Genomic DNA, 19,953 nt, shown 5'->3' with positions numbered 1-19,953 from the left:
GAACTCCCCTCCAGACTTATTGTAAAGGGCACACTCACTGATCCCAAACTCTGTCTGCTCGCTGTACTTCTCCAGGTCAATCTGGATGCTGGTTTTGAAGAAATCAAGCTTGGCCTTGAGCTGCTGGGACATGGAGGCCATGGAGTTCTTCATCTTGGACAGGCAGCTGTTGTTCCGAAGCAGATTCATCCTGCAGCGGCCATGAGAAACGGAAGCTTGGGGCGCCTGTGGGATCTGAGCGCCACTTCCCGTACAATAACAAAATGACCCGAACACCACCAGCAGGCTCTGCTATAATTAGCATCATTATAATAAGAGCAGCCACTTATAACCATAAAGTCAGTTTCCTGGCTCTGAGCAACGCCTGGGGTTCTGCTTCAAAACTGGAACTAGGCAAAGTACACACAGAGTGGCCCAGAGAAGCCACATCCTGGGGAAAGAGCGAGCCAGTCCTGGAACGACGGCAGGGGAGGGCTGATGACCCAAACTGTCGAGGGCTTCCCGGTGGCCCCACTTACACTCCTGCGACTGTGCTGAGTGCACACACCCCACTGGGTCTCACAGGGCCTTCCTCAAGCATCCCCCTGACCCTCGCCGGGCCAACCCCTTCCCACCTCCCCCACCCTATGTCTCTCTCCCAACAGTTGGACCCCTGCCTTGGCCATTGCCCTGTGGCAGGGCCACCAGGCAGCTCTGAATAAGCAAAGCCCAAACCGTGGGCACGTACATGGCAGCACGCTGTCCCTGCTGCAGGCGGCTGCAGTCTTCCTTCAGGGCCTGGATGCTGTGCCAGACCTGGCCCCACACCTTCCTCAGCTGGAAAAACGGGAGGTTCCGCTTGGGCTCTTGCACTGGACAGAGACACATGACTGTCAGGGAGCCATGCCGGTGACACACCGCATCCTGCCTGCGGAGCCCGGCCACTGCCACGTCTACATCGCTAGGTTATGTAACCGCTCTGCCCTGACACGACTGTGTCGGGTATTAGGCTTGGTTACTGTCTCAGACACCCTGTGCCCTGTGCCATTTTGATTTACAGATGCACAGGACATGCGGAAGGTAGACCAGGAATCTGGGAGCAGCGGTTTTCCTGGAAGAGGCCACGGAACTGGGGAGACTGGGCAGGAGGTGGGGGGGCTTACTGTTCAGTGTATATTCTTTTTTTTTCTTTTTTGGCATATGAAATCCCCAGGCCAGGGGTCGAATCTGAGTGGGAGCTGACCTAAATCACAGCTGCAGCAACGCCCGGGCTAGGATTGAACCTGTGTCTTCACAAAGACAAGCCAAATCTTTAACCCATGGCACCACAGCAGGAACTCTCACTGTATGTTCTGTGCGTTTTGATTTGTTGGTATCACGTGAATGTTTCATCATTAAAATATAAAATGGGAGTTCCCATTGTGGCGCAGCAGAAATGAATCCAACTAGTATCCATGAGGATATGGGTATGATCCCTGGCCTCGCTCAGTGGGTCAGGGATCCAGAACTGCCATGAGCTGTGGCATAGGTCTCAGACATGGCGTGGATTCCGGGTTGCTGTGGCTCTGGCGTAGGCCAGCAGCTGCTGCTCCGATTAGACCCCTAGCCTGGGAAGTCCACATGCAGTGGGTGCGGCCCTAAAAAGAAAAAAAAACAAATTAAAAAAATGGCCACGTGATTCAAGTTCAGCGGCCTGTGGGCAGTATTCTCTGTCCTCTGTTTTTTTGTTTTGTTTTGTTTTTTGTTTTGTCTTTTTGCCTCTTCTAGGGCCGCTCCTGTGGCATATGGAGGTTCCCAGGCTAGGGGTCTAATCGGAGCTGTAGCCACCGGCCTACGCCAGAGCCACAGCAACGCAGGATCCGAGCCTCGTCTGCGACCTACACCACAGCTCACAGCAATGCCGGATCGTTAACCCACTGAGCAAGGGCAGGGATCAAATCTGCAACCTCCTGGTTCTAGTCGGATTCGTTAACCACTGAGCCATGACAGGAACTCCCTGTCCTCTGTTTAAATGAGGCTGAAATCAACTGAAGATCGATGTCCTTTCCTCTTCGCTGGGCCACCTCCTCATGTGTTCTAACAAAGAAGGCCTTCTGGATCCCTGACCCACTGAGTGAGGCCAGGGATCATACCCATATCCTCATGGATACTAGTTGGATTCATTTCTGCTGCACCACAATGGGAACTCCCATCTTCTGGCGTGGGGGAGTCCCGAGGTCCAGGGCTTATCTCAAGCACTCTAAGTGACTATTTTTTTCAAAGGCCATGCCATTCTTACGGATGCAGCTGACGCTTTCGGGCTGGGGCCGTGGGGAGATCTGGGTGTCATAGGTGACTCTGCTGTTGTCAAAGAGGAAGACGAGATCCATGTCCAGGGTGCGGCCCTCGTTCAGCTGCAGAGGGACAAGAGCAAAAGGGGCTCTTGGGGACCCATCTCCTCCTTTTCCCAGGGGCCAGGGGACAGGCTCCAGAGTGGCCCACCGGCATCGCCCTCAGCCAGCGCGGCACCCACAAAGCCTTCTTACTGACTTCGGACTCAACCCCCTTCCGCTGCTCCTTTACACGCAGCCCCGAGTGCACACCTCATCCACCACTGACTCCCTTCTGTTTCGTTCTCTGACTGCACAAGTCAGACCTTCGCTATCTCTTTACTATCCCGTGACTGGCTCTCCCACATTAACTCGTCAGCTCTTTGGGGGCAGAGACCATGTCTGGCACGGCTGTGGCTGTTGCCACAGTTCTGCACATGAGAGGTGTGCCAAAAACCCTTTTGGCCGAGCCGGAAGAATGAAACACAGCTTTGGCAGCAAAGGTAAAAGAGAGGCACTCTCTCGGTCTAGAAGGAACAGGTGACGCGTGGAGTGATCCATGTCTCCTATTAAGCCAACAGGATCTCACATTCCACCCTCAGAACAGGGAGGTACTTGCCCGGTGTGGGTAAGGGCCCGCCCGCCCTGAAGGGGCCAGGGCTCACCTTGCCATCGGAGATGCACTGAGCCGCGGGCTTGTCGGGGATCAGCGCCAGACCCGCCTCCTGCAGCAGCTCCTGGGCCTCCTCGAGGATGCCTGTGTCCTGCCGGATCCGGGCCTTCAAGCTCTGCAGGCTCTCGTCCTCGGTCACGGGGTAGGTATGAATGGTGCCTGTGACCATGTTCAAGATATGAACCAGCTGCAACACAACCCAGACGTTACTGGAAAAAAAAACTACTTGACAGAGACGCCCACCTGCTGGCCTGGATCCCTGCTCCTCCCTGAGCCCCCAGCACACAAAGGCCTGGCCTGGGGAGGGGTTCAGTGCTGGGTCGTTTTTTTTTTTGGGGGGGGAGGGTAAGTGTGCAGTGGCTCAATGTGGGATCTCGGTTCCCAGCCAGGGACTGAACCCAGGCCGCAGTGGTGAAAGTGCTGAATCCTAACCACGAGGCCACAGGGAGCTCCCCAGTGCTGGGTCTTTATAGTCAAGTCTGTCCTCAGCTATGACCTCACAGCCCAGGTTGGTCAGCATGGGGTCCTAGCATCTTCCTCACGTACAGATGCCCCCCACCCCGCCCCACCAGGAGGCTGCATTCCCCGGTTGGGGAGGGGCCCCACGGCCCAGCTAGCTTGGTGCTGGCTCACCTTCAAGGTTAAGATGTCATCCAGGGCCTTGAAGCAGCCATTGGGCCCGTACGTGGGATCGGTGCCCCTCTGCCGGGGGTGCCACATCAGCATCAGCTGCAGCCACTTCTCCAGCCGCTGGGCCAGGACACTGAGAAGAGGGCATGGGTGTTGGGGAGGTGCGTGGGAACTGAAAAGTGCACCCGCCTCACACGGGTGTCCCTGTTGCACTGACCCCTGAGGATGAACTAATATTTCACATGCTCACCCCACCTCAGGCAGACTCCACCCACCATCTGGACCCCACGCTGCTGGATTCCTAGTCAGTCACCCCTTGGAAAGCACCTGGTGGGTCCACACGACAAGTTCTTGATCCTTCCCGACCCCCTCAGCACCCACAGTGGCCCTTGCTGCCCCCCATGAAGGCCCTCCAGAGGCCAACACTGCCACCTCCCCTCTGCAGGCCCCCTCAAGCGTTCTTCCCTCAGCTTCCTTCCTTTTCACCCATCCCTGTCCTGCACATTCTTCCAGATCCTTCCAGAAAGTTCCAGCCCATCCATTCATCCCATGTAGCTAGTCCACATAGTACCTCTCTCCCCACCCCCTCAATACTCATAGTCATTCTTTTTTTTCTTCCTGGCTGTACCCATGGAGTATGGACGTTCCCAGACCATGGACTGAATATGATCCAGCAGATGCAGTCTATGCTGCTGCTGCTGCTGTGGCAACATTAGATTCTGAACCCACTGAGCCACAGCGGGAACTCCACTCATGGTAATTCTTATCCGTGCCTCTCAATTGCATGCAGCTGCCTGGCAGCTTTCTTTTGTGCTGTTACCGGGTTCTGATACGATTACCTGACTGCTCATATTGTGGCTCTAAGGCCAGACTGCAATGCTGTTCACACTGCACAGGTTTATCTGCTGATGGTAAGCCAGCATTTGGCTGCACGGGGAGTGCAGAGAGAAATACAGTGACTCTCCTGCCCTTCCAGTGGACCAGGAGATAAACTCTCTGCAAAACCCAGTGTAATGCAAGGCAGATGCCAGTGAGGGGCGTGAGAGGCACAAACCGTTGTGCAAGTGAGTGAGGAAGACGATTTCTAATTGTGGCGAGGGGTTGGAATGCGTTCCAAGGTTAAGACTGAGATGGGACCCAGTTAGGTTCATGCCACAGCAGGACACCCTGACGTAAAAGCTATCAGCCCTCAGAAATCCCACACCTCTTCTTTGTTTTATTTTGTTTTCTCTTATTTTTTGGCTGCCTGCAGCATATGGAAGTTCCCGGGCCAGGGATCAGATCCCAGATGCAGTTGTGACCTAAGCTGCAGCTGTGGCATCACCAGATCCCGAACCCACCGTGCCGGGCTGGGGATTGAACCTACGTCCCAGTGCTCCCAAGACACGGCCAATGCTGACACACGTCCGGGGCCTCACCTGTTGAGGTTGTTGGGGTAGGGTAATGAGCTGGAGAACTTCACGGTGCCATTCAGGTCCTCGCTCACCACGATGTCCATCTCGCTCTTCTGCCGGACTTTGGAGTGCCTGCAGATGTGGGGCCTCGTCTCTTACGCCACTCATAAGGATCCCACATCCCTTGATGGCCAACAGCTCCCTATGCTGGTAACCTCCACCCTGGCTGCTATTTAACCCCATAGGGTGCCGGCCAGTGCTCTCAGGACACTTCTCTGAGAGTCTAAGGTCATTAGTACTGCCCAGCAGGGTTGTATGGCTGACTCCTGACCCCATTCAGGGCAGGCTCATTCCTTTGTATTCTTCTACTTTTTGTTGTTGTTGTTGTTGTTGTTTTTAGGGCCACATAGCAGCACATGGAAGTTCCAGGCTAGGGGTCAAATCAGAGCTGCAGCTGCCAGTCTACGTGACAGCCATAGCAATGCCAGACCCAAGCTCCGTCTGCGAACTACTCCATAGCTTACAAGTAACATTGGATCCTTAACCCACAGAGCAAAGGGCAGGGATTGAACCCACATCCATGTGGATACTGGGGGGTTAACCCACTGAGCCACAGTGGGAACCCCTCATTGTTCTACTTTTCATCTAATACCGAACACTCATGTTTTGGTAGAGGATAAAATCAGGACTTGCACACCAAGGTAACTGCACATGGATCCCCTCCCCATGAAATATGCACGCACTTCCCTCTAAAAGCACGTGGCCAAGTGTTTTACATCTGACAGTGAATGAATGATAATGCTTCCCAACTTAGAGAATCTTTCGACACATCTGAAATAGCATTTAAAGGAGAAAAGGTTTTTTTTGCTTTTTAGGGCTGCATCCATGGCACATGAAGGTTCCAGGCTAGGGGTCGAATTGGAGCTGTAGCTGCCGGCCTACACCACAGCCGCAGCAACCCAGGATTGGAGCCACATCTGTGACCTACACCACAGCTCATGGCAACACCGGTTCCTTAACCCACTGAGCAAGGTCAGGGATCGAACCTGCATCCTCATGGATGAGAGAGAAAAGTTTTAAACTGGTCTCAAATCTTCCCAGTGAAAAGGGTGATGACATAAATTTGAATTATGCTTTGCAGACCACCAAGCATTAACAGGGAACAGGCCCTTCTCTGCCTGATGCCCCTTAATAAAGATGGGAGATCCTGGAGTTCCCGATGTGGCTCAGTGGGTTATGAACCTGACTAGTATCCATGAGGATGCAAGTTTGATCCTTGACCTCGCTCGTTAAGCGGGGAAGGGTGGGGAGCGCAGATCCAAAGTCTGGTGCTCTTTCTACACTATCTGAATGTCCACATCCTTTCCAAAAACACACAGGAAATTCAGATGAAAAATGCTTTAGCCCTGAAGTGTCAGTGTCAGGGAGTGAACGGGACCGCGCAGAACATGTGGGAACTTGGAAGAGCTGATGTGTGGCGGGAGCCTGCCTGCTCTAAGTCATGTACACTAAGACTGTCATCAAACAGTGGGGTGGTCCTCTGCTAGAAACCTCGTCTGTCAACAGGAAACCACATAAGTAAAAGGACCCAGGAAGAGACATGCTTATTGCTTAGGCTGCCCCAAATGAGCTTCAAGGTACCTTTATAACATGATGAGAAAGCTCAGATTCCCTTTGTCCTGAAATTTCTATCTACCTGCCATCTGAGATGAGAGGGAAAGTTTTTAAAGTTGCCTAAGGCATTACAAGGCAGATGAGGTGGGCACTTCTCACAGGCTATTGGGTTTCAGAGACATCAGTTTGAAAGTGGGCATCCAGCCTCCTAGCACCATGAGGGAAGCTGGTTCTGTACAAAATAAACTTACTAGGAATACGTTGAGTCATCAGGTATGGTTTCAAATAGCACTCTTCTTCTAGTTCTAATGGATTTTAACTCCACTTGTTATAAATAATGGAAACGCTCAACATCTGAATTGAAAAAAATTCAGTAATCCCTTTGTTAGCTGAAAACACTACAGGGAGTTTCCATTGTGGCTCAGAGGGTTAGGAACCTGACTAGTGCCTGCAAGGATGCAGATTCAATCTCTGGCCTTGCTCAATGGGTTAAGGATCCGGTGTTGCTGCCAAGTCACGGGGTAGGTTGCAGATGTGGCTCAGATTCGATGTTGCAGTGGCTGTGGCACAGGCCTCAGCTGTAGCTACGATTCAACCCCTAGCCTGGGAACTTCCATATTTCGCAAGTGTGGCCATAAAAAGAAGAAAAAAAACCCAAAACACTATAGATGAACAGTCACTGAAAGTTGCCATGATGGTTACAAGACAACATGCGATTCCAGAACCCAGATCAGGAGCCAAGCTTGTTCTAGAGCAAGTCCCCACGGGGGGCGGGGGGTGGGGGGCACCATTGCAGGAGCAGGGTCCTAGCCAGGCATGTACATGGTGAACTGAACTGACCTGCCATCACACAAAAATACTCTTCTGGAACTGATTTCAAAGGCTGCCTCTTATTCTTGCAAATAAAAATTCTCCTGATGGAAGTACGCTGTCCTTTAAAAAGCTGATGTTTTTACTACTTCCAGAAAGACACTGAGAAGCACAACAACAGCTGGTGTTGGCACTGATGCGGCCAAGTGGGTAGCTTTGTGTGTTCCTAGTGGAGACGTTATTTATACAAACTTGCTATAGAGGAATTTATGAGTGCTCACCCAACATCTTTAACATGTATGCAATCTTTGATGTGTTAATCCCATTTCTAGGAATTTATCCCAAGGAAATAACTGTGGCTATACCAGGACTTCCCTACAATGATGTTATTCTTGGTGTCATTTTAAGATGTAAAAGCTTCCAGTAATGGGAAGTGAGTTACATGATAGGGGACAACCACACAGTCGTGACAAATAACATGAAAAACATGAAGCGTTTTCCACAGCAAGCTTGAAAGGAAGGTTCTATGAGAATACATATAGCAACCTATTTTGCTTTTTATTAATTTAATTTAATTTAATTTTTTGGTCTTCTAGGGCCGCACTCGTGGCATATGGAGGTTCCCAGGCTAGGGGTCAAATCGGAGCTGCAGCTGCCGGCCTACGCCACAGCCACAGCCACACCAGATCCAAGCCGCATCTGTGACCTACACCACAGCTTGTGGCAATGCCGGATCCTTAACCCACTGAGCGGGGCCAGGGGTCAAACCCGTGTCCTCATGGATGCTAGCCAGGTTCATTAACTGCTGAGCCACGACGGGAAACTCCCCTTATCTTGTTTTTTAAACAAAACCACGCACACTGAACGGCCTGGAGACGCACAGAAGTGTTCGCGATGGCTGCTTCCTGGGTTGTGTGAAAGAAATTCTCGGTGTAAAAATCCTCTAAGAGCACAAATGGGGCGGTGTGCATACTATCAGTGAAGGTAAAAAGGTGAAATACATAAATGATCTAATAAAGAGATCCATGGCCCTTTGCTGGCACATGTACAAAACATCCTTGGAGGGAGTCCCTGAAACCAACAGTACCGGGTGCCTGTGGGGAGGTACCAGGTTATGGGATGACTTTTCACGCTGATATTTTCTGAAGTTTGAACCCCATGAACTTACCACTGCTCCCCAAAAAAATTAAAGCTGGAGATTTCAAAAACACGTTTTTTGAACCATGGTAGCATCGTTTAAATTAGTGTGCGGCCTCTCAAGGAATCATTCTGAATGAACATTAACTAATTTAAGGGAATGTTGATTTGATGCATATTAACACTGATTAACTTTTAGGTATATAAAGAAGTACACATTATTATAATCAGAACAAAAGTTTAAAATATAAAGTCATTTTAAAAACCTTAATGGTAGCCTTTGAGGGTTTTTTTTTTAATTAGAAAATATTTTTTTGGAAACTTATTTGGTTCACATTTTAAACCTCTTTCTTATTCTCATTTATTTTTATTTATTTATTTTTTGTCTTTTTAGGGCCGTACCCACAGCATATGGAGGTTCCCAGGCTAGGGGTCCGATCAGAGCTGTGGCTGCTGGCCTACTCCAGAGCCACAGCAACTTGGGATCTGAGCCGCGTCTGCGACCTACACCACAGCTCATGGCAACGCTGGATCCTTAACCCACTGAGCGAGGCCAGGGGTTGAACCTGTATCCTCGTGGATGCGAGTCGGGTTTGTAAACTGCTGAGCCGTGATGGGAACTCCTTAAACCACTTTCTTATGCTTTTAAAACAAAAATTTGTGCTGAGGTAGAGTAAAATGTGTCCACAATAAATTTCCTGGTAAATACGTCTCATTTGCCAGATGAACACATCCTTTGTTCACTAATGCACAGCATTTCGGGTGGAAGTGCACAGAACACAAGTCTGTAAACATCCTGACTTGCTGCCACCACACGGAACAGTCACTTACATGGCATTAATGCTGTTAAGGTTCAGGAACCAGGTTGAGACTTTACAAGACTCTCCCTTTATAGGTTTTTGGAGCTCAGACTCCCCACATGCTGGGTCCTACCTAAGAGGCTGTCCTCTGGGCCACAGGTCACAGGTTCTTGGGCCCAGCCTGGGGCGTGCAGTGAGATGGGAGGGGCAAGGTGACATCTGACAAAGAGCAGCACGTGGAAGTTCCCTCCCTCTCAGCCCTCACTCACCACTGCACCGGCTGCCAGTTGGGCAGGAAGGGCCGGAAGCCGGTGATGCACTCAAAGGCCAAGGTGCCGAAGCTCCAGTAGTCGACTGTCACTGTGTACTTCTGCTGCTCCAGCAGCTCCGGGGCCTGCAGGGACAATGGAGGGGACAACCCTGAACTGCTGTCCCCCTGAGGGCCACCCAGCCTTCCGATTGTGGCCCACGCTCTCCTGGCCCCATCTGGGTGAAGAGGGGACCACGTGCTCAGTGGGTGGGACCTAGGATTCCGCTGTGCCTCATTCAATCCTGGTGCTGGGACAAGGACCTGGGGGTATTTTTAGGCAGCCCAGCAGGCATCATGTACCCCTCTTCTGGGTGTGGTGCACGGGTGGGAAGACGGGGCCCATACAACTAAGGAAAGTGATCCGGGCTGGACATACCTTCTCACAACACAAACCCTGAATGCTGGCTGGGTCCCCTGCTATGGCAGTGTGGTCCCCGGCACAGCAGGATGGAACGCTACAGTCAGGCAGGACAGGGCGGATGCAGGGCTGCTGCCCAGCACAGCGGGGAGCCGGCTCAGCCTGCCTGAGGGGGAGACATCCCAGAGAGGGCGATCAGAACCCCTGGTGGAGGCAGGACTGAGCCTGGACTGGCTGGAGTCCAGACGTTCAGGGCAGGATCAGGGAGTCTAAACCAAGAGGCAAAACGTGGGGTAGTCAGGTTCGTCTCTGTCTGGTTATGCATGGAGGTTTTAGTCCTGCAGGTGAATGACTTGGCCCAGAATCCTGGTCAGAGTCTGACTGACCGCCCAGGACCCCCCACATTGCTGACTGCTGCTGAGCCCAGGAGGGGGCCAGAGGACACCCGGCAGGATCCCCAGGATCACGTTATGTGGACACAGGTGCTGAGTCACACCCCCAGAGACCCCACTCTGAAACCTTTATTCCCCCAAGCCGGGGATAAACTGACAGAGCCCACTGCCTCATGGGCGGGAGCGGTGGGTGGCATGGACGCACTTGAGAAGATCTCAAAGAACTGCTTTTTCTCTTTATGTAAGCACCAGGTAGAATACCGAAGCTGGTCGAGCCCAGTGGCTTTCAACCTTTTTTGGTTTGTCTTTTTAAACTGCACACTCCTCCTTCATTCAATCAACATGTACTGCTTATCAGCCTCGAGTGACCTATTACCAACCAGGTGCTGCTGCCTCTTTTCCAGGCACATGGGCCATTCTTACATCCTTTCAGCAACCTACCAGCTTGGACCTGCCTACCACCATGGCCTCCTACCCACCTGCCCACTGCCTGCAATTCAGCCTCCACAAATGCACCAAGTGGGCTCTTCAAAAGGTAAACCTGAGGAGTTTCTGCTGTGGTGCAACAGGATCAGTGGTGTCTTGGGAGTACCAGGACACAGGTTCGATCCCCGGCCCAGCACAATGGGTTAAGGATCTGGCATTGCTGCAGCTGCAGCAAAGGCTGCAACTATAGCTTGGATCTGATCCCTAGCCTGGGAACACCATGTGCCTCAGGGTCACCAAAAAAAAAAAAAAAAAAAAAAAGATGAACACGATCCTGTTCGCACTTTAAAACCCTTCAATGTTTCTCCAGAGGTCTTAGGATGAAGTCTTAAATCTCTAACCCGGCCATCAAGGCCCTGGGTGATCCCTTCCATACCAATCTCTCCAGCTCCAACTCAAGATAACCCTCTTACTTTTTCTCTAGTTTCTGCCACACACCCCTACCCCCCACTCCCCGCCACCCACCATGTTCCTATCCCTCTGCCCAGAACTTCCTCTGTCTCCTCCACCCCCAGCTCCTTTTCATCCCCTCATCCTTCAGGTCCCAGACCTGAGTAGGTCTTCCTAACACGGATCCCCTAGTGCCCGCACTTTCCCATGACAGTACTTATCCCAAGTGCAATTTCTTCATTATTTCTGTACATGGGAGATGCCTGCCTCCTTCCCAAATTCGGAAATTCCATCAATATTTCTTTCTTTTTTTTTTTTTTTTTCCTTTTTAGGGCTGCACCTGCAACATACAGAAGTTCCCAGCTAGGGGTCGAATTGGAGCTGCAACTGCCAGCCTACGCCACAGCCACAGCAACTCCAGATCCGAGCTACATCTGTGACCGACACCACAGCTTGTGGCAACGCAGAATCCTTAACCCACTGAGCGAGGGCAGGGACTGAACCCATGTCCTCATGATACTAGTCAGGTTCCGAACTCACTGAGCCACAATGGGAACTCCCATCCAAGAAATACTGATACGGGAATTCCCACTGTGGCTCAGCGGGATGAATGAGCAACTCCAAGAGACCTCCAACCTGCAAACCACATAACAAAAAGAAAGAGTGGGAGCTCAAAGCCCAGCCTTCTCCTTGACGGCCCCAAAGATGCCGCATGGAAACCACGGCCCCTACAGAGCAACAGGAACCTGGTTTAAACTCTCTGTGCTCAAACTGCTGCAGCACTAGAGGGCATGGGATTCGTGCCAGGGCCCAGGAGTAGATATATATATATATCTCACATATCTGTATCCATTCATTCATTTATGGTCTTTTGACGTCAGAAGATGATCACGTCCTCCCTCAGGGCCTCTGCTGGCAAAAGTGCTGACTTGAATGGATTAGGAATCTCACCCCATACAACAGTCCCACTGCAACCAGGAAACATCCAAAGAGCCGGCAAACTCAAGAGGGCAGAAGGCAAGGATGCAGGAGGAGCCCCAGGAACACGGCCATCAGAAAGAAACCAACATGCAAACCCGGGAACCCCATTTCTTACCAGGTACTGCAGGGTCCCCACAAAGGAGGTACAGAGGCTGCCCTGGTCCAGCTCCTTGGCATACCCGAGGTCAATAATTTTGTGTATTAACTGGAAAAAAAGAGAGGAGGAGAATTCTGAGGGTTATGAGAGCACACCGTCCTGTAAGAATTTTGGATGGCCACTAGAACAGGAGACATTTCTGAATTTCCAATCCTAAGACCCTAAGTTCCTAAAAACTACTGCATACATAGGAGAATGCCCTAGGCGTGGGACATTTAGAAAAGAAAACAGTGTAGGAGTTCCCATGGTGGCTTAGTGGGTTAAGAACCTATTTCCATGAGGACAAGGGTTTAATCCCTGGCCTCACTCAGTGGGTTTAGGATCCAGTGTTTCCATGAGCTATGGTGCAGGTTGCAGACGTGGCTTGGATCCTGCATTGCTGTGGCTGTGGCATAGGCCAGCAGCTGTAGCTCTGATTTGACCCCTAGCCTGGGAGCTTCCATATGCCAGGGGTATGGCCCTGAAAAGCCAAAAAAAAAAAAAAAAAAGCTAAATCTGGACTTTATATATGATACAAGGGACAAGGTAAGTTAATTCTGAGTAAATACCTTTACTTCTCAAATTTTTTTTTCTTTCCCCCAATGGCCACTCCTACAGCATATGGAAGTTCCCAGGCCAGGAGTCGAATTGGAGCTGCAGCTGCTGGCCTACACCACAGCCACACCAGATCCAAGCTGCAGCTGCAACCTAAGCTTCGAGGCTAGAAATCAAACACTGTTTCATCGTCACAGAGACAATGTCAGGTCCTTAACTGCTGAGCCATGATGGGAACTCTTAGTTCTCAAATCTTTGGAGCACTGGCAGGAATGAACATGAACTGGGACAAAGGTGAGGGCTACAAAGGGTGTGGTCATGCCTAGGATGCTGCTGGGATCTGCACAGATGGCCCGTAGGCTGAGTTACTGCCTCCGCATCAGTGGAGCCCTTGCTCATCACCCAGCTGTGAAGAGAGCAGTACCAAGCCCCACAGGGAAGTGACCCCACATCCGACCAGGGGGCCCCGAAGAGGGTCCCTGAGAGCCTGGGGAAACCTCATGCTGGACCAGGCGCCATGGGGCAGGTGCCAGCTCCAAGTGCCTCCTCTCGGCCACATCCAGAACCAAGTTCCAGCTGGATTTCCTGTAAGCTTCCCAAGTAGAGCCCCTCAAACAAATGGAAAACAAGAAGTCTATTCCTGACAAGTTCGAGTCCCCAAGACTGGGGGGGGGGGGGCAGAGGTTGGAAGACACACATTATTTTTCTTATCAGATTCCTGAAACATGGAAAGTTAACAATGTGGTCCATTCAAACCGTCCTCAATCTGCAAGCGAGAACTTTTCGCTGAATTTTGTTTGGAATCAAAACGTACTGCTGAGAATCAAAGCAAATACATGCGGAAGGAAATGCAAACAGAAGCAAACACACAGAGCGTGTTCCTGTGAGCCCCCGCCCAGCCCTCCCCTGAGACCGGCCCAGGAGGGTCACTCACTCTCTGTTCGCCTTGCTGCAGGACGATGTTTTCTGGCTTTAGATCCCGATGGATGATTCTGTTTTCGTGAAGGTATCTAAGTGCAGAGGCTGAGAAGGTGGAAAGGGGAGTGAATTTTCGTTAAGCCTGGACAATGCTTGTCACTAGGAATTGCCTACCCTGTGAAAGATGGTTCTTGTATGTATAACTGATTCACTTTGCTGTATACCCAAAACATTGTAAATCAACTACACTCACATTAAAAAAAAAAAAAAAAAAAGATAAGAGTTCCCACTGTGGCTCAGCAGTAATGAACCTGACTAGTAACCATGAGGACTTGGGTTCTATCCCTGGCCTCACTCAGTGGGTTAAGGATCCAGCCTTGCTGTGAGCTGTGGTGTATAGGCTGCAAATGAGGCTCAGATTTGGTGCTGCTGTGGTGTAGACTAGCAGCTACAGCTCCAACTAGAACCCTAGCCTGGGAACTTTCATATACCACCAGTGTATACCCCCCAAATAAATAAAAGAAAGATAAAAAAGCTTCTGACAAAGGATACTGTACACAAAGCAAAAGACAAAAAAGGGTAAATAATATCTGCAACAACAAGAATATACCTAATAGACAAAAGCTCTTAAAATGAGTAAGAAGTAGGGTAGCAAGAAAGCTTTTTCTGAATTGGAACTGCAGCTGCCGGCCTACACCACAGCTCACAGCAACACCAGATCTGAGCTGCATCTGCGACCTACACCATAGCTCAAGGCAAAGCTGGATCCTTAAGCCGCACCCTCATGGATACTAGTTGGATTTGTTTCTGCTGCACCACAAGGGAACTCCCAAGAAAGCTCCTCCTTTTCCTTTTTTGAACCTCTTTTTCAAAATCATGTTACTTTTCTAATTAAAAAAACAGGTTTTACTTTTTTTTTTTTTTTACTTTAAAGGAACATAGAGCAAAGAGGTGGGTTAGATACACGCTTCCTAGGTGTTTAGATTCATACCAATAGAATTAAGAAAAACTGAGAACAGATAAAAAATAAAGACATTTTTACTTTGCCAGGTCAAGTATATCTAAAATTAAGAAACATTATCTACCATCAATGCCATTTAGCAATTAATAGTTTAATAAAGGAAAGGCCATTCTCTCCTCTCTCTCTCTCTCACACACACAAAAACAACCCAGCAGAAAAACAGGCAAAGAGGAGTCTCCACTGTGGTGCAGTGCAACTGGTTAAGAATCCGACTGCACAGCAGCTGGGTTTGCTACAGAGGTGCAGGTTTGATCTCCAGCTGGGTGCAGTGGGTTAAACGAACTTATAGTTATCAAAGGTGAAAGGCAGGGAGGGTAGGGATGGACCGGAGGTTTGTGACTGGCAATATGCACACTCTGGTATATGGAACAGTTGGCCAACAGGGATCTGCTGTAGAGCACAGGGCACGCTACCCAGTATTCTGCGATGGCCTACATGGGAAAAGAATCTGAAAGAGAAGGGATATGTGTACATGTATAACCAAATCACTTCGTGTACAGCAGAAATTATGACAGCACTGTAAATCAACTATACTTAAAAAAAAAAAAAAAAAGGATCCCGCGTTGCCACAGCTGTGGCTCAGAGTCCATCCCTGGCCCAGGAACTTCCACATGCTGCAGGTGTGGCCATAAAATTTTAAAAAGGAAAAAAAAAAAATGTGAAGAAGCAGCTTACAAGAGTAGAATAGCAAACCATGAACAATTAGGCAAAAAGTTGCTCAAGCACACTGGCCATCCACCAAGTGCAGCTTAAAGCAACAACGTAACACCTTTTCACCTCTTCAACCTGGCTAATAATTTTAGCTAATAAATAAAAGGCACTTCTCTAGAAGGAATGAGAATTGCTGTGCATTTAGGGGCACAGAAATATGGCAAAAGCTATTAAATTTTAAGACATACATATCATTTGACCTTTCGTGTCCACCTCTGATAATCTAGCTTACAAATCAAAAGCATCATCACGTGCAAATACAGGTGAGTACTGCATAGCGTGGAGTGAAATCGTTAGAAACAAACTGAAAGTCATCAGTCAGGGAATGGCTGAACAAATTCTGGGAGAGCCATAGTATAACAGGCAATCATTAGACATTATTTAGGTTTATATTATCTGATTCAGAGGAATGTCATGGTATGAACTGTTTTTATTATTATTATTATTTATTTTTTAATCTTTTTTGTCTTTTTGCCTTTTCTAGGGCCGCTCCTACAGCATATGGAGGTTCCCAGGCTAGGGGTCTAATTGGAGCTGCAGCCACTGGCCTACGCCAGAACCACAGCAATGAGGGATCTGAGCCAAGTCTGCGACCTACACCACAGCTCATGGCAACACCAGATCCTTAACCCACTGAGCGAGGCCAGGGATCGAACCTGCAACCTCATGGTTCCTAGTCGGATTCGTTAACCACTGCATCACGATGGGAACTCTTATTTTTGCTATTATTTTTTAATGGTCTGATCCTTTAACCCACTGGTTGGGATCAAACCTATGCCTCCACAGCCACCCAAGCGCTGTAGTTGGATTCTTAACCCACTGTGCCACAGCAGAAACTCTCCATTTGCTTGTTTGTTTGGGAAAAAAAGGTAAAAAGCAAAGCAATTAATATTACTTCCAGGTTTAGTAACGGCCAGGGTACAACAGGAAGCCTCCACAGAAACCAAGTGATCAGATCTGCTGTAGGTTTCCTGAAAACACAGGAGAAAGGCAACCCGAGAGAGTCAACCCCCTAACTTCGGTCTTCTCACGGAGTTCCATGCACACATTTAGGCAGATTGCAAAACCTTTCATTAAATCTGCCCTTTTAAACCCAGCCTTTGACCATGAAGTTTCAACATTTCACACCTATTCCCTCTTTTTTCTTTTCTTTCATAACTGGATAGAGTAGACTGGCTGAGATCCAACGAATTAGGTCCAAATGAAGCAATGCTCTCGCGGCTTCCAAAGTGTGTCTTAGAATTCCCGCCCCATCTTGTTTTCAGTTGTTAACTTTTAAAAGACCACGCTTCTTACCAGCACTTTCATTTCTGTTTTAGTAATCTGTATTAAAGAATCAAAGTGAAGCGTAATAAAAAGTTCTCATAATTGCACAAACACAACCTTGCTCACGGGGATGTTGCTACTGCTGCACGTGGACAACTGAGTGGCCGGTGGGAAGCCCCACCATGTGGAAGACCAGGCCTGCCTGCTCAGTGACTGTGAGTTACAAATGGCCTGTTTCTGTACGTGCCGCGAGTGTCCAGGTGTGATATGTAAAAGTGTGGGTCAGTTTGTTCAAAGGCAGAATATCTGAAAGTTGAGACTCACTGTATTTTCAGCCAGTAGAAACACCCAGACTAAGGCCAGGCTTCTGAAGCTGCTGTGAATGTCTCAGTGCAAGTGACATGGGGCCTGGTCAGTGGCAGGGTCCCAAGAAGCCCCCAGGGAAGGCTAGAGCACTCAGATCAGACTGAACACTGTTCCCTAGGCCATGCTGGTTAAGCAGCTGTCGCCGGGCCTCTAGTGAGGACGGATGGCAAGCTGGTGAGTAATCACTGGCTCACTATTAATAGCTGTCTATTTTTCTGCTTAAGAAACTGTACATAACAAACCCGAGTCCTCATTTCAGGGTAGCCCTGTATTCTCAAATGCTTTTTTGTCAACTGAATAAAGCTTGGGATTAAAGAATCCTTATAGGTATTGTTATCTAGGGTTTCTTGGACTGAGTGAAACAGTCAAAATGTTGACAGGCAGGAGCTCTTGATCAGTCCCTAAAAGGCTTACTTAGATCTTACTGCGCCTAGTTTTACAAAACAGTTCTCCAAGAGCAGTGTCGTGGGATGAATCAGAATTCTCTCAAGCCAAGAGAACCTGATTTGATTTCAACTGGATGGGACATGAGAATTTGAGACAAGAAAAATACTTATGGAATTGTGGCTCAGCAGGTTGCAGACTCGATGTTGTCTCTGCGAGGATGCAGGTTCGACCCCTGGTCTCGCTCAGTGGGTTAAGGACCCGCATTGCCGTGAGCTGTGCTGAAGGTCACAGGCGCGGCTCGGATGCCAAGTTGCTGTGCCTGTGGTGTAGGCTGGCAGCTGCAGCTCTGATTTGATCCCTAGCCTGGGAACCTCCCATTTGCTGCAGGTGCAGCTGGCGGGGCGGGGTGGGGCGGGGGTGGGCAGTTGTGTAAGGATGGTGTACCACACCCTGAACCCAGAAGGGATTACTAAGCGCTTTTGAGGACATTTCTGCTCAGGATGCATTCCATGGGGAAGAAATGGAAAGATAAATGGACCAAAGGGCAGAGTCAGAGATTAGGAGAGAGAAAAGTCACCAGTCGGGGATGAAGTCACCAATGAGGAAGAAAGGCCGAAGGAAGTCTGCTCACTCAGTGAAAGTTGGCTGTGTGCCTACTATGTGCCAGTGGCTCTGAAGTCACAGGGCTTTCCAAGCAAAACAGCTGGGAAGGCCAAGAGCAGACGTGTGGAGAGAGGTTTAGCGCAGATGATGGTTTCCTGGCTAAAGCAGCCCCTGTGACTCCCGGGCAAGGTAGCAAGGCTAAGAGAAAAGTGCACATCATTCCCTCATTCACTCCACGGCAGTACGCAGCCAGGGCCTTCTACTTGCCAGCTGTGGGAGAAAATACGCCACGGGATCGAAGCATCTCCTTCACTCACTGCACAGTCTGGTCAACGGGCCCCAAACCCAGGAGTGAGTCCTTACCGTCAACCCCACACAGACGTTACCAGCAATCAGAGTGAGACCAAGTACCAATGGAGGAGGCCATGAGAGCAGAAGCACGCCGAGGGGAGACCCACTGTGCAGGCTGGGTCAGGGCGGTCCCCACAGAGGGGCAGGGCAAAGCTGCACCCCAGCAGAGAAGATCTGGGGTCCTGGAGAGGGGCCAGAGCAACGTTCTAGAAAGGAGCAAGCACATGGGCAAAGGCTAGTGGGGATCGAAAACGGGTTTTTGAGGTTGGGTATCGTGGGGCAGGGGAGATGGGAGGTTAAAAGGTTTGGCCTTGGGGTTGCCTGGTGGCTCAGTGGGTTAGGATCCAGTGTTGGCACTGCTGTGGTGTGGATCGCTGCTGTGGCATGGGTTCAGTCCCTGGCCCAGGAACTTTCACATGCTAAAGGCACAGCCTCTCCCCGCAAAAAAAAAAAAAAAAAAAGAAAAAAAAAAGAAAAGAGGTTTGGCCTTGATCTTAGTGGTGGATTAGGACCCTCATGTCCTTTCAAAAGCAGGAAAGATGATTAGTGAAGTGGGAAGGAGCCCAAGTAAGTGATTTACCGTAACACTAGATTAGAGGAAGCAGTGGGGACAGAAAGGGCATGTGGAATAGACAACACGAAGGAAGGCTGCAAGGACTGGAGACTTTGTCTTTCTAGAGCCCCACCCACAGCATATGGAGGTTCCCGGGCTAGGGGTTGAATCAGAGCTGCAGCTGCCAACCTGCACCACAGCCACAGCAATGCAGGAGCCTTAACCTACTGAGCGAGGCCAGGGTTTGAACCCTCATCCTCATGGATGCTAGCCAGGTCCTCAAACCCACTGAGCCATGACGGAACTCCAGGAGTGGAGACTTCTTAAAGCAGGAGGGGTGTGGAGCAGGAAGAGGGGCAGCTTCTAAGAAGAGATGAGGTTCAAAGCTGGCACCCGTGTCTGGGTAAGAACGAGGACGTCAGGAAGGGACTGGGTTTAAGGAAGATGGTAGGACTCCCATTTGGAAGTGACCTGGGGAGAGAGAGCATATAGTTGGAGTGAGGATGGAGGTCAGGGTTGAATATGCAGACTTTGGAGGAAGCACGGTGGACAGAGATGCCCTGAGGATGGCCTGGCAGGCAGAATCTCGGAAGCGCTGGGCGGGCACACTGGGCAGGGCAAGAACAAACAGATGGCATCAGGGGCATCAGGACAAAGCTCCAGACTGAAGATGCGCTAGGGAAGATGCAAGAGGAATGAGGAGCAGCCAGGCTGGGACAGTGCAGCGGCCATTGGCAACCCTTCTGAGAATCAGAACCTAATAACGAAAATGGAGTATCTTGAGTCAGGAGGGACCCTAGGGGTTGTCACCCAGCGCAAACGC

The 19,953-nt window shown here is 50.0% G+C and overlaps 1 protein-coding gene across 6 annotated transcripts in view; it reads right to left on the bottom strand.

Moving 5' to 3' along the window:
* Positions 1-19,953, bottom strand: part of IKBKB (inhibitor of nuclear factor kappa B kinase subunit beta) — a 58,951-nt gene that overhangs the window by 14,181 nt on the left and 24,817 nt on the right. For 5 of the 6 annotated variants that reach the window (XM_021077168.1, XM_021077172.1, XM_021077170.1 and 2 more), the window contains 9 exon segments: positions 13,889-13,977; positions 12,379-12,468; positions 9,616-9,740; positions 5,010-5,117; positions 3,595-3,724; positions 2,954-3,148; positions 2,258-2,372; positions 728-851; positions 39-190 (listed from right to left, as the gene is read on the bottom strand). In XM_021077168.1, the coding sequence (XP_020932827.1) occupies positions 39-190; positions 728-851; positions 2,258-2,372; positions 2,954-3,148; positions 3,595-3,724; positions 5,010-5,117; positions 9,616-9,740; positions 12,379-12,468; positions 13,889-13,977 (1,128 nt within the window). 6 annotated transcript variants of the gene reach the window in all.

This window comes from Sus scrofa, chromosome 17 (assembly GCF_000003025.6).
Source record: "Sus scrofa isolate TJ Tabasco breed Duroc chromosome 17, Sscrofa11.1, whole genome shotgun sequence".
Lineage (NCBI taxonomy): Eukaryota > Metazoa > Chordata > Mammalia > Artiodactyla > Suidae > Sus > Sus scrofa.
The sequence above is the reverse complement of the archived record's forward strand: the minus strand, read 5'-3'. Positions and strand labels throughout refer to the sequence as shown.